This window comes from Gorilla gorilla, chromosome X (genome assembly GCF_029281585.2).
Source record: "Gorilla gorilla gorilla isolate KB3781 chromosome X, NHGRI_mGorGor1-v2.1_pri, whole genome shotgun sequence".
Classification (NCBI taxonomy): Eukaryota; Metazoa; Chordata; class Mammalia; order Primates; family Hominidae; genus Gorilla; species Gorilla gorilla.
In genome coordinates this window covers 19,244,286-19,268,626 of record NC_073247.2, presented here as the reverse complement: position 1 = coordinate 19,268,626, position 24,341 = coordinate 19,244,286, and the positions used below count along the sequence as shown (strand labels likewise).

General features: G+C 40.8%; 1 protein-coding gene and 1 pseudogene across 1 annotated transcript in view; both read left to right on the top strand.

Moving 5' to 3' along the window:
• The window catches only part of FAM9A (family with sequence similarity 9 member A), a 41,926-nt gene extending 30,134 nt beyond the window's left edge, over positions 1-11,792 (top strand). The window contains 10 exon segments of the mRNA XM_055376838.1: positions 2,202-2,380; positions 2,475-2,494; positions 3,597-3,725; positions 4,212-4,332; positions 4,510-4,541; positions 6,308-6,431; positions 7,270-7,588; positions 8,914-9,012; positions 11,285-11,384; positions 11,492-11,792. Coding sequence (XP_055232813.1) covers positions 2,202-2,380; positions 2,475-2,494; positions 3,597-3,725; positions 4,212-4,332; positions 4,510-4,541; positions 6,308-6,431; positions 7,270-7,588; positions 8,914-9,012; positions 11,285-11,353 — 1,092 coding nt within the window. The 3' untranslated portion in view covers positions 11,354-11,384; positions 11,492-11,792.
• Positions 11,793-14,792: 3,000 nt separating this feature from the next.
• LOC101137746 (draxin-like) lies at positions 14,793-19,306 on the top strand (annotated as a pseudogene).
• The last annotated feature ends 5,035 nt before the right edge of the window (positions 19,307-24,341 follow it).

The following is a 24,341-nucleotide window of genomic DNA, read 5'->3' as shown; positions in this document are numbered from 1 at the left end:
TCTAGGCATGGTGTGTTTACAGTGAGTGCTGTGTTTCCCAGATTTTCCATCCACAAGGATCTGAACTTTTTAGGAAGAGAGAGAGAGAACTCAGAATAAGAGCTGAATGAGCCACTCATTGAGAGTGCAGTAGTAGGTTAGCTCAGCAGGTCTGTGTTGTCCAAACCCTGCACTTTCCAAAGAAAGGTCTGTTCTTTGACAGCCTTCCAGGGGATAACCTCTAAACCCTTGGAATATCCTGCCTGATCATAATGTGTTTGTTTACCTGGAGCTTTGAGTCATGCTAGACAGTTAATGCTGATGATTTATAGTGGGGGCTTTGGGCCACCGGTATCAGTCTTGACCTCTGGAGGCGCTGGCGACTAATTTCCGTCACGCAGACAGTCTGCCATGCCTTCACGCTCCCAAAACCACACTGGATGTCAGGCTTGGGGGAGCTCCCTGGGCAGCAATGTTCTGTGCAGGTTTCCTCACATCACTGCTGGGAGAATTAAACATCATTTGGTTCCATTTCCCAGCTGCTGAAAAACTGTAATTTTGGGGAGAAATTAATAATTCAGCTTAAATCCAAAGGAAGAATGTTGATTGTGTAGATTTTGTAGAATTTTTTTTAAAATGTTGAGGGAAGAAGGGAAGACCAACTATGTAGAAAAGGGAGCCTTTATTATGAACACACAACTCTTTAAAACAAGTGAAGTAATACCCATGTAGAATAAAAGCAAAGAAAAAAGAAACAATTCAGATAATCAACACATAAGAACACTTATATGTTTTATTTTATTTTATTTTATTTTATTTTATTTTATTTTATTTTATTTTATTTTGAGACAGAGTCTCCTTGTGTCACCCAGGCTGGAGGGCCATGGTGCGATCTTGGCTCACTGCAACCTCCGCCTCCTGGGTTCAAACGATTCTTGCGCCTCAGCCACCCAAGTATCTGGGATTACAGGTGTGGTGCCACCCAATTTTTTCTGTAATTTTGGTAGAGACGGGGTTTCACCATGTTGGCCAGGGTGGTCTCGAACTCCTGGCCTCCAGTGATCTGCCCGTCTCAGCCTCCCAAGGTGCTGAGATTACAGGCATGAGCCACTGCACCCAGCCACTTACATGAAACATCTGACTGCATTGCTGAATTCAAAATATCTGAATATGTTATACAGAAAAATGTTTTGGAAATCTAATGAAAATTAATAACGAAATAGAATGTTCTACTTACAGTCATTGTTGACTTATCTTAATAATTTGTTTTGTAATGTGACAAAATAGATCTATATTGTTCATCTTGTCAAAAATATTTATGTGCAGAACTGTATTTTAAAACAAGCAAGTACAAAAGAGAAATAAATTAAAGTACACGAATATTTTATTACCTCTCAAAATAGCCTGACTTGAAAAGACCATCACTCCATGGCCAATGGATCTACTTGATCCTGAAATAACCGAGAGTGGGGTGTATCTGTTACTATCAGCAGGTCAACCTTACAGCAACAAGAAGAAAGGCCTTTGACAACCTGATGGTCACTCCTGGGATTTCTATGGCTAACTTAAGTGGCAAGAACTAGCAGGAAACTAGTTGACTTTTTTTGAAGAAAGAAATGACAAAAGTTTCTCAATCAGTACCTTTTAGTCATCATTTCTTGGAAACAACTATACATCATACAGTTGATGCCTTTAAAAACACGACTTTGGGTATGGGCTCAGTGGCTCATGCCTGTAATCCCAGCACTTTGGGAGGCTGAGGCAGGTGGATCACTTTGATGTCAGGACTTCGAGACCAGCCTGGCCAACATGACGAAACCCCGTCTCTACTAAAAATACAAAAATTAGCCGAGAATGGTGGCACGCATCTGTAATCCCAGCTCCTTGGGAGGCTGAGGTGGGAGAATCGCTTGAATCCGAGAGGTGGAGGTTGCAGTGAGCCAAGATCGTGCCACTGCACTCCAGCCTGGGCGACAGAGAGAGACTCCGTCTCCAAAACAAACAAAGAAGCAAGCAAAAAACATAAAAGCACAATCCATTGATAAAAAGGGTGCAGCTGGACATGGTGGAAACACACAGGGCACGGGAGGGAGCCTGGGCTCCACCTGCAAGGCGAAGGCCATTCTAGCCAGAGTGGCAGGGGTGGCTGGAACGAGCTCGGGGGCGAGGTCCTAGGCCCCGTCCACTTGGCCTCCATCCCGAGTCCTTGCATCCCTCCCCAGGAGGAGGCGCTGAAAAGTTCTGGGGACAGAGGCCCCAAAGAACCACCACCCACCCCAGTCCACAGCAACCATGGGTGGTCCCTTACGGAAAGGGGGAAGGCGTGTCAGCAGGGGTCGTGGCCCCCAAGGTCCTTCACCTCCATGCGCATGCGCACTGAGCTGACCAGTCAGAGAGGAGCGTGGATAGCCAGGGCAGCTGCTCTCGCGAGAACTGAGGACCCATTTTTCTAAGAGAGCGTCGTGGTGCCAGTGCCTGCAGGTTCTGTGAGGAAGCGGCATCAGGGGTCCCTCAGGTGAAGCGCTCGCGGTGGGGAGGCAGGAAGGCGAGCATGCGGCCCTCTCGCACGCAACCAGGGTGTGAAGCGCAGGTGAAGCGCCTGCGGTAGGGAGGCAGGAAGTCGAGCATGCTGCTCTCTCGCAACCAGGGTGTGAAGCGCTGAGTGGCCGGCTGACCTGCACACAGGCAGCCCGAGACCCCTGGCCCCTTCTTGGCTTTGGAGTCCACCATGCACGTGCTAAGAGGCCCCAGGTTTTCAAAGCAGGAAATGGCCCTGGCATCGTTGCCTGGGGCCTGGGTCAGGGCGAGGCCCTGAGGGTGGGTTGGGATGGGCCAGGGCAGGGAGGGAGCTGGAGACACCTGAGTGATCCCCAGGGCCCGGGAGTGTCCCGGGGGCTTGTGTATGTGTGCAGTGGGGAGGGGTGGGGCAGGGGAGGGGGGCTTGGGGGAATGGAGGGGGTGGAGAGGGGAGAAAGGGAGGGGTGGTGGCAAAGGGGGGAGGGTCGGGGGAGTGGCAGACAGGCAGGGGCCGGGTGTGGGGCCAGGGATGGGGGCAGGGGAGGGGAGGGGTGTGGTGTTCGTGGGGTGAGGGGATGGGGGAAGGGGAGGAGGAGGGGCGGAGTGTGTGGGGAGGCGACAAACAGGGGTGTTGTGGGGGACAGTTCGAGTGGGTCCCTCCAGCCTGGCCGCCCGTCAGGACAGGACACTTGGGGTCACGAGGGGTCACCTGGGCATCCAGGCAGGCAAGTGGCAGTGCAGCCCCTGACATTCCCCCAGAGATGGCTGGGGAGGTCCTGTGGCACCCGTGGTCCTCCGGGCCACGCAGGTCTCTGGGGCACACAGGGGCAGGGCTGAGCTCTGTCCCAGGGACACCGCAAGGATCCTGCAGGGGCCATTCAGGTGTGCGAGGCAGCTGTGAGTTCTGCAGCCAGCCCCAAGGACGGGCTGGACAGGCCAGGAAGGATAGGAGGGGACACTGGCATCTTCTCCATCCCCTCCTGCTCCCACAGGATACACGGGGTGGGCCAGCCCCACCCTTTCTTGAATCCGAGATCCCGTTGGCTCTTTCACATATCCTGTTTCCTTAGCTTACTTAGTCTGACTTTGCACTCAACCAGGTTCAGGGGTCGCCTCTAACTTCCCAGGACAGCCAACCATGGAGCCCGTGGGCAGGAAGCGCAGCAGGAAGGCTGCCAAAGCTCAGTTGGAGGCTCAAGTTAGGGCCGCCCCGGCGAAGAAGCACACAGGTAAACACAGCCCAAGGGGCCACGAAAGAAGGTGCACGCCCAAGGAGACGGTCTGTCTGCTCTCTGCGCGGGAGGCACATGGGCAGCCCGAGACCCCTGGCCCCTTCGTGGCTTTGGAGTCCATTGTGCATGTGCCAAGAGGCCCCAGGTTTTCAAAGCAGGATCGAGGGCCTTAGGCTTCCCGTGGGAGGCTCCCCCTCATAGCAGGATTACAGATGCTCGCAGAGCAGCTCTTCTCCATGGGTGTGGTGCTAACATCCAAGGGGTCTGACCTGTGAGCGTTGTTTACTAGGACTTGAACCGGAAGGGCTTCCAAAAATGCCTCGGTAAAACGTTCCGGAGCCCGGTGATTCCATGCATAGCTCTGCTTTAAAGCTTTAATTGGTAGAGAGCCAAAAAAGTCCACAAATAATACGTTTCTGTACAAAAGATGTCCACAACAGCGTCTTCCTCTAAAAATGGTTTGTCTTTTACATTTTAATGCAGGAAAGGATCCAGTCAGTGATGAATGTGAGGAAAGAAACCCTTTTACAGAAACAAGGAAGGAAGATGTAACTGAAGAGCATGGGGAAAGAGAACCTTTTGCTGAAACAGATCAACACACGGGGTAAAGTGTTTAAGTCACTTTTGCCTGTCGGATGGGGTCTTTTAGGAAAAGTCAGCTTTGGTTCATGTCATCACTGTTCTGTTCTATGCGGAACATTTCACATAAGACATATCTTCCCAACAAACATGGCATTTTGTGTAGCATTATGATAAAATTTTGATGTAACTTTTTTTACAGGATTCATACCATGAAGCTAGAATATATTGCAGGTATGTTTTAGGAGCTATTCGTAGTCTTTGAAAATTATTTTCAACCATACAACTGTTATAGTGGGTTATATGAATTAGTGGACGACAAGACTGTCTTAACATGCCTTCTTCTCATATATAGCATTTAACATATGTATTTAATGTAATGCGTTTAATACATTTTCATACTTACCTTTTTGATTGTTGATGTGGAATGTGAGAATGCTTCTAACAATGGTGAAGTGAGAGGGATGGCTTTTCTTTCATACACATGGAAATTTAATTATTTGGGGAATATTAGAGGACACTGGAGGAGAAACAGCTCTATTCGTTCCTTTTAGTGTACACAGATTAAGTATATATATCAGGTTTTTTTATCTTTCATTTTAGGTTTGAGGGTACATGTGCAGGTTTGTTATATAGATAATTGCGTGTCACAGGGGTTTGGTATACAGATTATTTGTCACCCAGGTTATAAGCATAGCACCTGATGGGTGGTTTTCATCCTCACCCTCCTCCTACCCTCCGCCCTCAAGTAGGCCCAGGTGTCTTTTGTTCCCCTCTTCCTGTCCGTATGTACTCAAGAGTTTTTAATATGAGTTTTTATGTTCCTAATTTAGCTATTCTATTGTCACAGCTTTCTGATTTTGTTTTCTTTAAAGTACAAGAGAAAATTGAATTATCTAAAATGATGATATTCTATTATTATTCCAGTAATAAACTGTGTACTAGAAAAGGAAAGACAAGTTTTCTACCCAGTGAGAAACATGTAATTGGATCCAAAAACTCATAAATTTTGTATTGCCATGTGAACTGTTAGTTGCACTGACTGTTATAGGACCATATTTTCAAAAAAAAATTGAGAAAATTTCTGTAGAGACGGCGGAGACAATACTCTTATTTTTAAAACGCTCAATTCAGTTTTCAGCTCTTCTCTAGCGATAATTCATACAAGCAGTATATTTGGAAAGCTTTGCTCTGCTTGGTGAGTAAGTGCTGGTTTTGCGAGCTACCTAACTGAGCATTATAGATGGAGAATGTAAAAAATATTTGTATTATGGTGCAGATCTTTTATGATTGCTGAAAACTATTTTTAGCAATTGATGGTAGATCTCTGATGTGAAACCATGTTTAGGAAAGCATTCCTTTCAGTAGGACAGTTTTCTGAAACACAGCACTGTGGATAAAAATGTCATATAAAAAGCTCCAAGAAAATATTTCAAAAGTGTTTTTGAATGTATTTCTTTCTTAAGCCTAAATTTTTATACCCATGGACGATGCTTCTTTTATTAAAATACAGTTAATAGTATCAATCACTAGATTGCTTAAAAAATGCTCTTCTTATTGTATACTAAGTTATTTCTACCCTTTTGATGGTCTTATTAAATAAAATACTTTTTTGTATGTTTTACATAATGAATTGTGACAGTATTTCATGGAAACATGTCCTTTGAATTACAGGACATTTTATAAATGTAGAAATTAGAGTCTGTGTTTGTAACGCTTTCTGCACATTTAAAAAATCAAAAATTACTTGCTTTTTTTCACCATCCATAAATTAAGTGATTTGCAGTTATACCAATTGGAATTAGAGTACTAATATTAATACGTAAAAGGTTTTACAGAAAACAAGTGAGTAAATCTTGCTTTTTAAAATGATCTTTGTATTTTACAATGTAAATGTCCTTCCGATATTGCTGAACCATCATGTCTCACATTGATTTCAGTATATGCGAAGAAACTACTTTTCAACATTAACTTTTAATGCATTTTCATTTACTATCTAGCTGACATTAAAAAGGACCTTGCTGCAAAAAGAGAAACGATAAAAATAGATAAAGCAGCTTACAGGAAAACCAATAACACAATTGAACGTGCTTTGAAAAAAAAAACAACTAAAAAGGTATGATTGTTGGCTTTTTTGCATAATGATATTTATATCATTTCTTTGTATTTGTTGGTGCAAATAATTTCAAAAACTGTCCTGTACATATTGGCGTCTCTAGGGAGCAACATATTTTACTTGATTGTTCCCTAAGCAGGTAAGTTTCTTTGTTTTATAACCTAAGTTTAACAGAATTGAGGTATATCATCTAGAAAGCCAATGAAGATGACCTCTTTTTGCCTTCCAGATAAAAATAGTCTTCCTGTAAAATTAATTTTTATCCATTTCTAGAAATATGGCAGCTGCATATAAGATAAATATCTTCAACGTTTAGTCTGTAGATCCTTAACAATATTAAGTTATGTGGAAAGGGACAACCTTATGTTGTAAATAGGTTATCTATTTTAGTTAAATTGTTTTCACTATTCCTTTTAGAAAATCATTGTTGTGCCAAAGTGGAGAAAGAGTTAAGTGAAGTATTTCTTTTGGGAAATCTTACGGGATGAATGGCTATGATATTCTTGAACCTACTTATGAGAACCCATATGTTATTTAGTTTGAGGAAATGAAAAGTAAACTGCTCTTAGAGAAAATGATTGTTTCTGGGAAAGTTATAGTGCAGTAAACCCTCCTTTGTCTTCAGCACGTAAAGAATTTAAGATAGCTGCTCTAGTAGTCAGTTAGGAAGGGATCCTTTCAGAATGACAGTAACTCATTTCACCTTTTCCCAAAAAGAAGATTTCAGCTGCTATTACTCCCTTGCTACTTTATAGTATAAATTATGTCAAGTCAGTTTTAGTTTGAATAGGATTAATTTTTCATCTCTCTATGACATATGACCGTATTACTTATTATGTGTTACAGGCAGAAACGTGATTATAGACATGCTCGGAAGTTGCTGAATGTCCTTAAAGAATACATCGCAGAGAAGCAGAAAGATGATGAAGCAGAAGAAGCAGAAGCCGCAGCAGCAGCAGCAGCAGCAGCAGCAGCAGAAGCCGCAGCAGCAGCAGCAGCAGAAGTAATAGTAGTAGAAGACGAAGAGGAGGAAGAGAAGGAGGAGGAGGAGGAGAAAGAAGAGGAAGAAGAAGGAGAAGAAGAAGGAGGAGGAGAAGGAGAAGAAACAGAAGAAGAAGAAGACGAAGAGGAAGAGGAAGAAGAGGAAGAGGAAGAAGAACAAATTGTTGGTATCAGGCTTAGCTTTATGATTAACCTATTGTATCAATGTCTCAGGTAGTAATAGTTCATGCAGAAATCCAGCAAAGAAGGAAGAGACCATGAGCCCAGAGAGGGGGGCCCATAAGTGGACTCATGTACTAGGGGAATATAATTGCCACGCAGCATTAGGGGTCCAACTGAGGTCAGCATCATAGCGATTAAGAAGTTAAAGTGAGCCCGGTTGGCATATTTGTGCAAAAGCAGCTGTAGGGTTGGAATTTCCTGGGTTGGGGTGTAGCTGCGCACGTTGATAGAAGGAGAGTTGGGCAGGGCATAGATGCAGGGATGGGGATATGATGACTGGCTGTGGAATTTCAGCTGGGACTGAGTTACCTGAGCACATGGGGGTGGGCAATGGGCAGTGAAAAGTGTTCCATTCAGTGGGTGTTGGGTCTCAACAGACTCCTGAGCTGTAGTACTGAAGTGAGTGACCTACAGTGGCAGGAAGGTAGTGGCTGTATGTTGGGAAGATGGAGAAACAGCTAAGTGCAGTGGTCAAGGGCTGGGACACTGCAGCCCCACTGCTTGTAATTCAACTCCAGCTTGACGATTGCTAGCTCGGGAACCATGGGCAAATTATTTATCTCTGTGCCGAAATTTCCTTATCTGTAAAAGGAGACATGGTAAGAGAACCTATGTCAGAGTTATTTGGAGGATTGAAAGGTTCCTGTGTAATGGGTTTATTTAAATTTTTCAGGATGTGATCTGACCCATGATTGCTCTTTATCATTGCTATTATTAATATTATGTAGATGTTGCAGTCATTGGGAATGATAAAATCTAGGGGATGACTGTATAAGTGAGTGCCACGTAGAGGAGAGGACAACACTGTTGTTGGAGATTAGGTCAAGGTGCAGAAAGGCAATCATTATTGGAAGGTTCATCCGTGTGCATACTGAAATGACCAAGATTTATTACCTGTTTAAAATCTTAGTAAGAAAGAATGTTTCTTAGTTAATTTCTGTATATATCTTACCCATCTGTGGTCAACAAATTATAGGAAGGGTCATCAAATACTCTACATTCAAAATCAAGAATTAAGACATATGTGTTGATTATGTATGTAGAAGAAAGAAAATTCCTTACTCAATCACTGATGAAAAAGGTTATTATATCATTTTAGCATATGGGTGGTGAACACAGTTGTTTAAAATTGGTCATAAACATTGTTTAAAAGAAAGTGTTAAGAAGTATAGATTTAAAGAGTATTCCTATAAAGCTAATGCAGAATTATGTTTTGTAAGTATTAAAAATTACCCAATTTTCATCACTATTTTTTTGTGCTTCTAGAAAGCATTTCAAGAAAAACAGAAGAGGTGGCAACAACCTACAGGTGTTAGGAGCTGGAGGCTGAGAGAGATGAAGCCGCTACTTGAGCAATTACTAAAGGTCTGTTCTATTTGGTAACATAATACATTATAAAATACAACACGTGCATAACAGAAGAAAGTTTGTTTCTGAATGTATGGAAAGACATTTTGGTTATGCATTTTAAATTACTTACCATTTTCACTTTGAATGTATTGTTCCAAATTTAACATAACTGGTAAATGTATTTTTAGGATTCGTGAATAGTTTTGTGGGAGTTATTTAGAACAGGAAAAGGTAAATTGGAAATTTTACCTGGAAATATACATCTTGTGTATATTGTTAACGCATTGACACATTTATGCCGGAGGCTGCACGTTTTTTGTGTGTGAAGAAACAGACCTTGGCGATGTTCTTGAGCGGTAGGAGATACATGATTCCCACAAGCTTAGCATTCCAATAATGGAACACTAGGCATAAATGGGTTTTAATGAAGATTTTATTTTCAGTTTTCAGGACATCAATGACAAATCTATGGTGGAAGGCAAGAAAACCACAAATCCTTTCTGGATGTCTTTTTTACTTGTGTTGTTTCAAGAGTTTTAGTTAAATAGGAAGTAGGCAAGTGTAACTACTGAGTGTCTCTTTTATTTCCTGCTGTAATACAGGAGTGTTTTATGGCATATTCACTTTCAAAATTATCAGCGACTAGTAATGGTTTTACATGACAATTTGTAGTCATAAGAGATGGTTCAGATGTATAACAGAATGGGAAAGCCAGCAGATTATTAACACGTTGTGAATTGTGAATTATCTGCTGTCGTATAGCACATTAGCAAATTGTCATCAATGACCTCTTCTTCATGTAGATGTACATTATTTAGGTAACAATGGAATTCCCTTCTGGGAGGTAGGGTATTCTTTTTAATAACCTTGTGAAAAGACATGTTCATATGTCACTCCTCTACACTAACTGAGATGTGTTAAATAAACTGAGAAAAGAGTTTGAAAATAAAATTTTCAAGCAACTTGAGAATGATCTATACACAAAACAGTTATTTAAATAGAAGTCACAAGTAGAGAAAATGTTGCTATAACGTTCCCCAAAAACCATTTATTAATTGGTATGAACATGAGACTAGAAGTTTTCCTGTCAATGTTAATGCTACATGTTACCACTTAGGGTAGGAACTTTGCTATCATCTTGGACTCTTCTAAGTCCCTTATCCTTCCCATGCAGTTATCATGAGGCAAGTTTTACCTCTGTAATGGCCCTTAAATTTTTTTTAAAATTCCCACCGCAGCTGCCCTAGTTCAAGACCTCATTCTTCCTTGCTTTTACTATTAAACTCTTTTCTGAGTTCTCTCTTCTCTTCTGAGCCATCCTTCATTGATCGGCAATATTATCTTCCTAAAACCCTCCCCTTCCTAAAATGCTTCCTAGCCCTTCCCTCTTCCCAGCCTGTCAGTGATGCCCCGTCTCAGTTCTTAGATATTCAGAGACTCTCCCCTTTACATGACCCCCTCTTAGGCTTGCAGCCCTCTGTCTTTGCTCCTGCCTATCCAGGTTGACAGCTTTCCCTGAAGGAATTCACTGTTACTCTTATGCTTTTCTCATGCTCTTCCCTCACAATGCTTTAAAAAAAAATTTTTTTTGACTAAGACCAATTTAAACCTTTTGCCAACTAAGTCAACATCCGTCTCCATTTTTGGCTACATGTCTGAGTGAGTTGCCCTTCCATAGCAGTTATACAATTTTTGTATTAATTTTTTTATTTGTGCATTTGCTCATGTCACAGGATTATGGAAGAGATTGTGCTTACATTTTTTACATCTTCCTCAGCATTAACATACACCATTTTCAGGAGTAGGAACTGTTGAACTATTTGTTGAGGGAATAGTATATATTTCAAACATAGTTACATTTTTCTCTAACTTGATGAGGTCATATCACCAACCATTTTATCCCTTCAATGGAAACCACTTTCCGTAGACTATTGCTGATAATACATGGGTCACTACCTGCTGAAAAAATATATTTCATGGTAAGCCTGCCTGACTTTTTCTGTCTTTGCTCCATCTTGACCTTAAGATGCTCATCAACCCATTTTATTCAAGCAAAGTACATGACATTGGACCTGCTAAAATAATATTTCACTGAAATCTGGCATTAAAAAATTTAAGTGGGTATTTGGAGCTCCATGTATTGGTTACAGTTTTTTTTTCAAATTGAAATAAATAACCAGCATCCTTTGAATATTAAAAGCTGTTTCCTTTTAACATCTGATTAACCCTGTTTAAAACGTGAGATGTAAAGTGGTGGTTTGTCAGTGAACTAGACTTTTTCTTTTAGGCTGCCAAGGACACTAAAGACAATTATTGCATCATTTCTTCCAGTGAAGAAAGTGAACTTGATAACTAGCCGTGTTTTTAAATAAAATCGTGTCAGAACTGTAAGTAGTGCATATTTAAGATTAAAAACTCAGGATTGATGTAAGCACTGGAATATTTTATTTGTAGAAATGTGTATCACAGTTACTGAAATTTTTTTTTGAAACAGGTTTTGGAAAAGTTGGCACTTACCCAGTTGTCTCTTCAACCTCTGTTATTCTGATGACTGAAGAAAGAACTTGAACCTATGTTATATGATACAAGCACAACTTGAGCTACAGTAAACTACATGACAGTGTTTTGATAATTGTTGTATAAATTCATATAGCTCCTCTGTCATTTGTTAAATGCCAGACCTCGTTTCTATGATCTGTTGAATGAATCCTAGACACTTCTGTGAGAAAGCAGGGATTGCATAGTTATGTACACGGTCAATTAAATTTTAACATTAAAGATAATTTAGATTTCGATTTGGCCTCTGTGGATTTGTATCAGTTCCAAAAATGTAGAAAGCACAGGCATAGAAAAGTACATTTTTCTCTAATAAAAGAAGACAAAATCTGCTGGGTGTGGTGGCTCACGCCTGTAATCCCAGCACTTTGGGAGGCTGAGGGGAGTGGATCACTTGAGGTCAGGAGTTTGAGACCAGCCTGGCCAACATGGTGAAACCCCATCTCTACTAAAAATACAAAAATTAGCCAGGCATGGTGGCATGCACCTGTAGTCCCAGCTACTCAGGGGGCTGAGGCAGGAGGATCACTTGAACCCAGGAGTCAGAGGTTGCAGTGAGCCAAGATTGTGCCACTGCACTCCAGCCTGGGCGACAAGAGCAAGACTCTGTCTCAGAAAACAAGAAGACGATGACAAAAGCTATCCTATCTATGCATTCTTTTGTATTTACTCATTAGGATAAAGAGGCAATTCCAATGAAAGTAGGACTTCAAAAAATAGATATACTCTATGGCCATATCAAAATTATTAAAAATACCTTAACATCTGTGTTCTTGAAAAAAGTAAACTACTATAATTAAGGCAACTGAGCAAGATACATTAATATCAGTGCTGAGCCACTGGTTTGTGGGTATGTCATTTCCACAGACATCAAAATGACATTTAGTTTGTTTTGGTCCATCATTCAATGATACCTCCCGTTAGCATTGATTGAAAATATTTTGTTAACATTTATGTATGCTTACAATTATTTCACATCTGTGGCAAGGTAAATTATGTAGAGTGCTTTGTTTTTCCAGTTTAATATTCACGGATTATGTGGAAGTTTAAGTATACCTGCATCTAAAAACTTGAATGATGAATTCACCTACCTTTCCTTTTTTTAATGTTAATGTTTTCACATGTAACAACATATAACAACATGCAACAACATGTTTAAAAATATATTTTTGCATGTAAAAACATGTTAAAAAGATGTACATGTTTTTACATGTAAGAGGAATTTTACATGTAACAGCATGTAAAAAAATGTTCATTTGGAAACACTTTATTTAGTAAATATGAAATTCAGAATATATTTGGAGTAAGTCAGTTAAATGTATTCTTTTGCTGAGTTTCTGAAATTCCATTCATGAATTGTTCAAAACACAATACTCCCATTGGAAGGAGAGGAGCGACTTCCTCTCATTTTTCCTTGTGCTTTTTATTTTAATTGGCCCCTATATACCACTCTTATTTTTTCTAGGTTTTCCAAGTTTAAGAAAAAAAGCAAGTTCATTCAGATAGTGTTTTTCTGCCTATAATCACTTATACAGGAATAAGTGAGTCCTTGTGGGGAGCATTTCATTCCTAAAGTTTGCATTTTCTTAAAGGATTTTCCTTTTACCCAAAGCGTGTGTTGGTACTAATAAGTACTCCTAAGTACTACTTCAAGTTTCTAAGAAGATCCTTATTTGAGATCTCTTTCAGTAGTTACAGAGGCAAAAGAAGCACTGCGGAGGTCCATGTGCAAGTTCTGTTGTACATACTGGGCTACCTGACTATTTCTTCTATAGTGGAAGGTTGAGAAAGAGGCCAAAATGTACTTAGTGGTGGAACAGTTGATATTTATGTCACCCCTTACTATAAAGTGAGTAACTGTGTACTTGAAGTCACATTTTTTTTCTTTAGAGATATTGTCTCGCTCTGGCCCAGCCAGAGTGCAGTGGTGTGATCATTGCTCACTGCAACCTTGACCTTTTGGGCTCAAGCGATCCTCCCACCTCAGCCTTCAGAGTGTCTGATAACACAGGTGTGCACACCATGCCCAGCTAAAATATATATTCTTTTTAGAGATGAAGTCTCCCTGTGTTGCCCAGGCCGATCTGAAATTCCTGGCTTCAAGTGATACTTCCACCTCAGCCTCCCAAATTGTTGGGATTACAGGCATGAGCCACTGAGCCTGGCTGCATTATCTCACTTCTATATGGAATTTAAAACAGTTGAACTCACAGAAACAGAGAATAGAATGATGGTTACCAGGAGCTGGGGGAGGTGGAAGGCTGGGAAGATGTTGGCCAAAGGGTACAAGATTTCAGTTAGGAGAAGTTCAAGAGCTCTATTGTAAAACATGGTGACAACAGATAATGATAGTATTATATTTTTAAGGATTGCTAAGAGGGTAGATTTTAAGAGTTCTCACCACAAAGAAAATTATACTTAGATGAAGTAATGCAAATTTCAACTAGCTCGGTGTAGCTATTTCACGATGTATACATATCTCAAAGCAACCTGGTGTAGACAGTATATACCATTTAAGTTCGTCAATTAAAATAAGTTAGTGAAATGTTTGGAATTAAAAATAAAAACATACACTTATTGCCCTGCAGTTCTGTAGTTTCAATGTAAAGTCTGGAATGAGTGTCTTTGTGTTAAAAATCAAGATGGCAGTGGGGCAGTGTGGCTTCTGGGGGTTGTAGGGGAGGAGCTGTTTTCTTGTGTTTTTCAGACTCTGAAAGCTCCCTCCATTCCTTGTCTCATGGCCTCTTTCTCCATCTTAAAAGCCAGCATTTTTGGGGTTGGATCCTTCTCATGTGGCTGTCTTTCTGGTTCCTTTCTCCTGCCTCTTTTACACTTAGAAAGACCCTTGGGATTCCACTGGACTCCCCCAGAGTTAACCCAAGATAATATCCATGTTTCAGGTCAGCTGATTGGTACCTGTCATTAGCACCTTCCAACTCATTTCCTCCCTTGCCTTGTCGTCTCACATGTTCACAGGTTCCAGGGATGAGTTCCTGGACATCTTTGGAGGGTACTTATTTTGCCTACCAAATACACCCTTTCTTTAATGCACCTCATCTTAAAAATGGCATTGTTTTAGGTGGGCACAGTAGCTCATGCCTATAATCCCAGCGCTTTGGGAGGCAGGGATGGGAGAATCACTTGAGGCCAGGAGTTTGAGACCACCCTGGCCAGCATAGCAAGATCTCATCTCTACAAAATAATTTTTTAAATGGCACCATTATAAAGAGGGAGGTAGGATGGATTCCATCCTCTTCTCAGCCCTTGTTCAAAGGTATTGACTTGCATAAACTGAGAAGGCACAGTGACAATAAAAAGCTCATCCTTGCTACCCCCAAGGAGAAACGCTGGCTCCCATAAGCAAGTGCCATGAGTGTAAGTCTTTGTGTATGTGTCCGTGTGCTGGGGAAGGGGTTCGTTGAGTTAATGGAGGCTTTGAGGTCTGTACTATCTTCCACCTGGCTGCAAGTTGTATGCGATGGCTCAAGGGATCCTCTCACTTCAGGCCTCCCGAGTACCTGGGAATACAGGCGTGTGCCACCATGCTGGCTAATTTTTGTGTGTGTGTTTTGTAGAGACGTGGTCTCAGTGTGTTGCCCAGGCTGGTCTTGAGCTCCTAGCCTCAAGTGATCCTCCTGCCTCAGCCTCCCAAAGTGCTGGGATTGCAGGCATGAGCCACTGTATCCAGCTGACCTATACACTTTGTATTTTATTTTATTTTATTTTATTTATTTTATTTATTTTATTTTTTATTTTATTTTATTTTATTTTATTTATTTTTTATTTTATTTATTTTATTTTATTTATTTTATTTTATTTTATTTTTTATTTTATTTTATATTTTATTTATTTTATTTTTATTTTATTTTATTTATTTTTTATTTTATTTATTTTATTTTATTTTATTTATTTTATATTTTATTTTATTTTATTATGTTATTTGAGACAGGGTCTTGCTCTATCATCCAGGCTGGAGGGCAGTAGTGTAATCATAGTTCACTGCAACCTCTGTCTCCTGGCCTCAAGTCATCCTCCCATCTCAGACTCCCAAGGAGCTAGGACCACAGGCACGCATCACCATGCCCAGGTAATTTTTGTATTTTTAGTAGAGAAGGGGTTTTGCCATGTTGAAATAGACTCTCTTTATACAAAACATATGACTCTCTATTCTTGAGTACAGATTAAAAACATCATTTTTTATTATTTGAATTTGTAGGAGTTTTATGTGTAAATAGAAAAGAAGATGCTTACGATAAAATTAATTGTAATTAAAATGAAAATTATCACATAATTAATATATTAATATATTTGCTTAACAAAATGTTAATATTCTCTTTAAATATCATTACTAACACATAATCCACAAAATCCTGCCTTGGATGTTACTGCATAGTTTAGAAGTTTTATTGCATGTCATAATCTTCGTAGTTCTGTAAGTGAATTTTAACATCTCTAAGCACAAGAGAAGATCATATGCATCATTGCCCTTACCTTACACCTAATAAATAGTTGATCATTTCAGAAATCAGGCATTTGAAGCTGTGTGAACATGAGCCATTCATCATTACAGATGGTCCTGATCACATAGATACATGATATCCAGCAATTGCAACTTACAAAGTGTTATCAGTCCAAGATCTGATTGGTTCTGTAAACATAGATGACTCATTTTCCAGTATTTTCAAGTTGCAGCCCGATGTTTTCATACATGTCATTTCATACCTGTCATTTCTGATTTGCCATTAAGCATGATCTGGTAAATTGTTTCTCTCGACTGCTCATGCAGTGTTTGGAACTGGTGCCATAGTAGATTTATCTTCTTCCCTTCAGTATAGACAGATACATGTGCTTATTTCTAAACCTTATCAGCTACCACTAAGGACCAGGAAGCAAAATCTAAGTGAGTGACAGCAGTTTCAAGGTATTCTTTGATTCGCTTTTGGAGTGAGTTTGATGCAATCTCCTCGCTTTTTTTAGCCAGGGCCATTTGGTCAAGTTATCTGTCCTCAACCATTCCCCTTTGGGCTGTAGTACTGTTTTGGCAAACACAGAAACACTAATGTAGATAGCTCGCACTTACAGTTTCCAGAATTTTTTTTCAAACAAAGAAGTTTTAAAATGTACAAATCTCTTTTTTCCTAAATTCACAAACAAGGTTGAATAATATACCACATATGCATTTTAATACATATTTAAATATTTGCATATGAATATATGCAATATATAATTAATGTAAACCATTTTATATTTCCTTGCATTTCTTAAAATCAAAGCCAAATTGAAACATTTTAAGTACAATGATATAATTTACTGATAAAATTATTTCCCACTCTTCTATAAATTTACAGAGCCTGGGATTTTTGTCAGATAAGCTTTGGATACCTTAAAGAACTAGCATAGTCCTTTTTTAAAATATATTTTTTAAATTTAGCTATTATTCTTAGTAGAGACAGAGCCTAGGCTGGTTTCCAACTCCTGGCTCAAGTGATTCTCCCACCTCGGCCTCCCAAAGTGCTACGATTACAAGCAATGAGCCACTGTGCCTGGCCTAGCATAGTCCTTTACTAAAAGGAAAAAAAAATAAAAGCCACCATAAATATTTGCTGAGATATTGAGTGAATGGATGGATTAAAAAATGAATTAACCAATGAAGCAGTGTCTGAATTTAGGAGAAATTCTCTTTTTTTTTTTTTTAGGAAAATTAGTTAAAATGTACTAAACAGCTCCATGCAACTTCTCCAGAATGATGGACATTCCCCTATGGACATATATGAAAAATGTATATATTTATAGCATATATACAGCTTCCTTGATTAGTGTATTCACTTTATGTTGTACTTTTTTTTCAACAAATGACTATAAAAGCCTGGTTATAATACAATTTCTATAGGCACTAAAACAAACAAATAGCCCCATCCCTATCTGTGTTCAGAATTTGAAAGTTGTTATTTTTGGGTCATTTTAAACCACGTTTGTATCTCTTTTTCTGAATTTGACTTCGTAATGCTTTTTTATTTTTTTAAATTTCTTTTTATTTATTTTAATTTTATTTCCATGGGTTATTGAGGAGCAGGTGGTGTTTGGTCACATGAGTAAGTTCTTTAGTGGTGATTTGTGAGATTCTGGTGCACCCATCACCTGAGCAGTATACACTGAACCAATTTGAGTCTTTTATCACTCACCCCCTTCTCACCCTTCCCCCCTGAGTCCCCAAAGTCCATTGCATCATTCTTATGCCTTTGCATCCTCATAGCTTAGCTCCCACTTAGGAGTGAGAACATAACGATATTTGGTTTTCAATTCCTGAGTTACTTCACTTAGAATAATAGTCTCCAGTCTCATCCAGGTCACTAGGAATGCCATTAATTCATTCCTTTTTATGACTGCATAGTTTTTTTTATCATATATATATATAAGAAACTGATATATATATAAGAAACATATATAAAAGAAACCTATATATATAAGAAACATATATGTGTATATATATATGAAACATATATATATGTGTATATATATATGTATATATATATATCAGTTTATCCACTCGTTGATTGATGGGCATTTGGGTTGGTTCCCTGTTTTTGCAATTGCGAATTGTGCTGCTGCAAACATGCTTGTGCAAGTATCTTTTTCGTATAATGACTTCTTTTCCTTTCTTTTCCTCTGGGTAGATACCCAGTAGTGGGATTGCTGGATCAAATGGTAGTTCTGACATTCTCCTGCCGCCCGCGCACCTCTCCACCCCGCAGTCCCCGCTCTGCGGCTCACCCTCTGCTGCGCTAGGCTCCCGCGGGTGCTCGGCCTGGCGCCCCTCCGCCTCCTCCCTGCCGACCCTAGTCCTAGTCCTCCTGCTGCCCCTGGAGCTGAGCCTGGCAAACGCCCTTGCACTTGGCACCCCTGCTTAGAATCTACCCGAGAATCACATCGACCTCCCAGGCCCAGCGCTGTGGTCGTCTCAGGCCAGCCACCACCGCCAGCGCGGCCCGGGCAAGAAGGAGTGGGGCTCAGGCCTGCCCAGGGAGGCCCAGGATAGGGCTGTGCTCACCGCCACCAGGGAGGCTTACAGGCTGCCAGGGCCTGAGGGGCCGCTGCCTGAGCAGAGTCCTGCAGGCCTGCTGCGGGTCAAGGACCTGCTCCTGGGGCTCGAGTTGCCCTACCCCAAGAAGGAGAATCGGTGTCCAGGGTGGTAGAGGGCCAAGAAACGCAGCAGGGAGTACAAGAGACGCAGGGACAGGCTGAGGCTGCACCGAGGCCGAGCCTTGGTCGGAGGTCCCAGCTCCCTGATGAAGGCGGAGCTCTCCGAAGCCAAGGCGCTGGATGCGACCATGGAGGATTCTTCCGCCAGTCTGGCCCCCACCATGCTCTTCCTCACCACCTTTGAGGCAGCACCTGCCACAGAAGAGTCCCTGATCCTGCTCATCGCCCCCCTGCGGCCCCAGGCACAGCGCAGGCCTGACGGGGAGGTGATACCCACACTGGACGTGGCCTTGTTCGACTGGACCGATTATGAAGACTTAAAACCTGATGGCGGGCCCTCTGCAAAGAAGAAAGAAAAACCAGGGTAAACTCTCCAGTGACAGTAACGAAACATCATCAGCAGAAGGGGAACCGTGCGACCATCACCAAGACTTCCTGGAGGGTTGCGCTGCTATGCCAAATTCCACCAGAACCTCACGTCACACAGAGGAAGGGGCGCTGCCTGGAGCCCGAGACGGCCAAAGGCGACCAGGGATCCTTCATCAACGTCTAGCCGCTCCGGGGGACTGGGGATGAGCCCGGGAGGTTTGCATAAGATTTGTTTATAACTAGCAGTGGGAGATCAAGTGAGGGACCAGATGGCCGAGGCTGCAGGCTCAGGCCCAGGACTCTCGACCCCGGAAGGGGTGCTGCTAAGTAAGCGAGCTGGGTGGGGACCCAGGTGCTGGCCGGGTACCCAGGTGCTGGCCGGCAGCACCGGCGCAGTCTCAGTCGGGACCCGCGCAGTCTCAGTCCGGACCCACACAGCCTGGTGTCGCGCTCTCCGCGATGGCAATACCGAGATTGCCCTCTACTGTCCGACTGCAGCACTACAACAGCTTCAAGTTCAAAACCAAGAGGCCATTTTGAGAGTGGAAAAGAAATTTAAACTTCCCGAAAGAAGGTCCACGGGCTGGAGATAAATATGGAACACCTCCTATGGACCAGGCACTATGCTCAGCGCTGGACTACCTTACCTCATTGAATTATCACAACGACCTTTTCAAGTAGGCATTATCACCACGCGACAGATAAGGACCCTGAGGCACACTGGAGTGATTTGGCTTGCCCAGAATCCCAGGTCAATGTTCTTCAAACCTTAACATGCTAAGAATCGCCTGGCGGTCTAGTTGAAAATGCACATCTGACTCAGTGGGCTCTGCTCTAACAAACTCCCAGGGCATGCGATGCTGCTGGCCCAGTGACCCCACTGAGAGGTCCGGGAAAGTACATGGCAGAGCAAGGACCTGAACCTGGGCCAAGGCTGTCCAGCCCCAAGATCCACGTTCCTGCCTCTCCACGACCAAAAATTTCTTCTAGATTCTCCAAGGCTTTCGGCAAGAGAGGCTTGCACCCTGGCATTCCCTTTCTCTGTGGCTGGAATAACTTCACTGTTCTCTGCCTTCCCTGGACAACGGCGTATCATGTTTAAAAACAAAACAAAACAAAATGCAAAAGTAACCAAAAAAAAATGCTAGTTCTACTTTTAGTTCTTCAAGGAATCTCCACACTGTAATGCTTTTTTAAAATATGTGCTTTTTCGCTGAGCCCAAGTTAAGCCATCATATCCCCTGTGACCTGCAGGTACACATCCAGATGGCCGGTTCCTGCCTTAACTGATGACATTCCACCACAAAAGAAGTGAAAATGGCCTGTTCCTGCCTTAACTGATGACATTACTTTATGAAATTCCTTCTCCTGGCTCATCCTGGCTCAAAAGCTCCCCCACTGAGCACCTTGTGACCCCCGCACCTGCCTGCCAGATAACAACCCCCTTTGACTGTAATTTTCCTTTACCTACCCAAATCCTATAAAACGGCCCCACCCCTATCTCCCTTCACTGACTGTCTTTTCGGACTCAGCCCGCCTGCACCCAGGTGAAATAAACAGCCTTGTTGCTCACAAAAAATAAATAAATAAATAAACAAATAAAAATAAAATATGTGCTTTCTATTTCTTGCTTGTATTTTTTTGTATTTTGAAATTGATTTAGGAAGTATATATAATCCACAGAGACCTCAGCCCATTTTTAAAGATTCATGTTACAAACACTCCAATAGCTTCCTGTGAGTTTGGCATGGTAGGAAGTACAGGTGAAAGAAGACAAATAAGACAGAACTGGTATTCGGGAGCTTGAGAAAATGAAGAACCCTGGCAATCACAATGCAGTGTGAGAAGTGTTATGAGGCATGCATTTGCGGGACCCCTAGGGGCACGTGTCTGTCTCCTAGTGCAGACCGGGAGGTATTGTCATGGAAGGCATCCCTCTTAAATCATCTCCCAGAGGATGGCATCTGATGAGGTAGGACGCAAATGCACTGGGTTATTAAAGTATTGCAAATAACTCCTGCACACTTCTGGTACAAGTACAAATTGGTACAATCCCCGAGGAGAAATATTTGGTAATATCCACCAGTAATAAAATGTATTAATGATCAGATATGGGACCCAGCTCTCCCAGCTGTTCCATTTTTGAGAATGTTTCCTGCAGAGACACTTGCCCATGGATGACGTGGCAGATGCACAGTTTTGTTCACGGCAGCCCTAGCCTTCGCACAGAGTTACAAACACCCTAGATGTTCCTCAGGAGAGGAAGGATTCAATAAAATACTGTGTGTCCAAATGGTGGGAATGCCACTACAATCAAATGATAAGGAAGACTTTCTGAGATATGATGTTAGGTGAAAAAAGTGGGTTGTAAATGGACGTGTACGATATACTATATATTATGTGAACAAGGGAAAATACATATATGCCTTTACTTGTTTCTTATAAATGTATAAAGTCATCTCAACGTGTATGTAAGAAGCTGACAAAAATATTTGTCTCAGTGTGTGGTGTTGTTATATGGGACTAGATACAGGACTCGTTGGGGTGAAAGATGAGAGGGAGAGAATGGTCCAAGAAACAGTTACAGACCTTCTCCAAGCTTCCGCAGTCATCAACTCATGGCCAATTCCATTTCATCCCAACTCCTAGACATTTCTGCCTGCCCCAGAGTAGAATATCTTGTATATATGCAGATGCACACACACACACACACACACACACACACACACACACACACACACACACATTCATGTGCTTGGCTTATGGCCCAAATAAGATCCATGCATAAAAATTAAAGGTAAAATTTTTCTTTTAAATATGTACTTTGTCAAACTTCTGCAATAATTATAAAAGCCTTAAATTATGAATGGAGTAAAGGGAGTTTGTTATTATTATCAAACTCTCCTAGACACAATTTTATTTTTATTATGATTTTTCTTTTAACTCATAGTGATCTTTGTGTGTCTTTTTACATTTTTAAATATACAGGGCCATTGAAGGTTTTCTTTAGGCATTAACTTTTTAATTTTTGTATTGTAGTTAGAAAATTTCAGATTCTTTGAAATTTGAGAAGACGTACTTTATGTCAAGTGGGTAACCAAGTTTTAGAAAATTTTCTGGAACGCTTGAAAAGAACGTGTTCTCCAATTATTTCTTGTAGTTTTCTATATATGTCCATTACAAGGAGCTTATTAAACTATTAAATCTTTTATATTTATATTAGTTTGATCTCTATGCCAGTCATAGACCATTCTCACAGCTGGTGAGAATATGCTGAATTATCCCAGTATAATAGTGGATTTGTTCATTTCTATTTTCATTCTGTTAATTTTTCTTTTATGTATATTATATATAAATGCCATTTAATTAGATGCATATAGATTTAAATTGTTATAGCTATCTGAGAACTTAACAGATTTTCCCATAGGGATAACTGTTTTACCAATAAGAATGACTTTTGCGTTAATATTTAATTTATCTGATGTTGATACAGTTAAGCCTTTTTCCTTGGATTGATACATATTTGGTATTTTGTTTTCCATCTTTTTCTTTTCAAACCTTTTGTGTCTTCATCTTTTCATTACAGAGTGTAATCTGTTTGTATCCATTGTGTTTATGGACTCATTTCTATCAGCTTATATTGTACTTTCTGTTAGTATACTTGCTGTTCATATGACTTTTATTCTATCTTGTTTGTGTTTGTTTTATTTTAGCTTGATTATTACCATTTTATTTTGTCCTTTATTGGGTCAGAAGTTACATCCTCTAATTTTATCCTTTTATTGGATATTATAGAAATGTTATAATATATATTTTTTGAAGTGTGTACACAAATAAAGTGAATGAGTAACCTGACTCTTCTTCAGAAAAATATAAAGACCACACAAAGTGGGTACATAGCTGTGGAGGGACAAAGGTGATGCTGGGCACACAGACTGACCACACAGAGCTGGGTCTCTTCAACAATGATGTATGTCTGTGTGAAGGATGCCAGGGCACACTGTAAGATAATGTGTGTGTGGGGAGGGCGTGTGTGTGTATGTGTGTGCACCTGCACTCGCCTGTGTGCACGAACAGGAGTATGTGTTTATCTAGGTAAACCATTATTATTAATTCAAAAAGTACATAGCTTTCATTTTCAAAGGAAGTTATGATGCAAAGAACATGACCTATACAGCAAATACCTTTGGTACATTTGGATAGACTTTTTAAGGTAGCATCTCATTTTTGTCATGAATTTAGCTGCTGTCTACATCCTAAAAAGCTCAAATCAACTTGAAAACTTCCCCAGTCTAGTATAGTATAGTGTAAACAGATCAATCACCATAGAAGAGGAATTAAACAGGCATATTTTGAGCAGGCGAATGGAACATGAAACCACTTTAAGTAGCAGAATTGGACCTGTGTGTTTAAAAGCACAAAAGGAACTGTGAAATATCTAAAATCCAATAGCTAAGAGAAATTTCACATGGAGAGACTGAGAAACTTCTGCAATAATTATGAAAGCCTTAAGTTATGAATGCAAAAAGACAGTGTAGCAGAGATTTCTGTAGTAATCTCCAAAGATGAATCTGTTGCCCACTGAAACTCAGGACAATAAGGAAGCAGAAAGTTATAGCAAGACTGGGCTAATTCTAATTCCATTGGCCATGCCTAGCTAAGCATTTCATTAATTCTTTTTTTTTTTTTTTTTACTCTTTTGGTTATTTTATTTTATTTACTTATTTATTTTACTTTAAGATCTGGGATACGTGTGCTGAACGTGAAAGTTTGTTACATAGGTATACATGTGCCATGGTGTTTTGCTGCGCCTATCAACCCATCATCTAGGTTTTAAGCCCCGCATGTATTAGATATTTGTCCTAATGCTCTCGCTCCCTTTCCCCCCAACCCCTGACAGGCCCTGGTGTGTGATGTTCCCCTCCCTGTGTCCATGTGTTCTCATTGTTCAACTCCCACTTATGAGTGACAACATGCGGTGTTTGGTTGTCTGTTCCTGTGTTAGTTTGCTGAGGATGATCGTTTCCAGCTTCATCCACGTTCCTGCAAAGGACATAAACTCATTCCTTTTTATGGCTGCATAGTATTCCATGGTGTCTATGTGCCACATTTTCTTTATATCTATATATCTGTTTTGGTACCAGTTCTACACTGTTTTGGTTACTGTAGCCTTGTAGTATAGTTTGAAGTCAGGTAGCATGATGCCTCCAGCTTTGTTC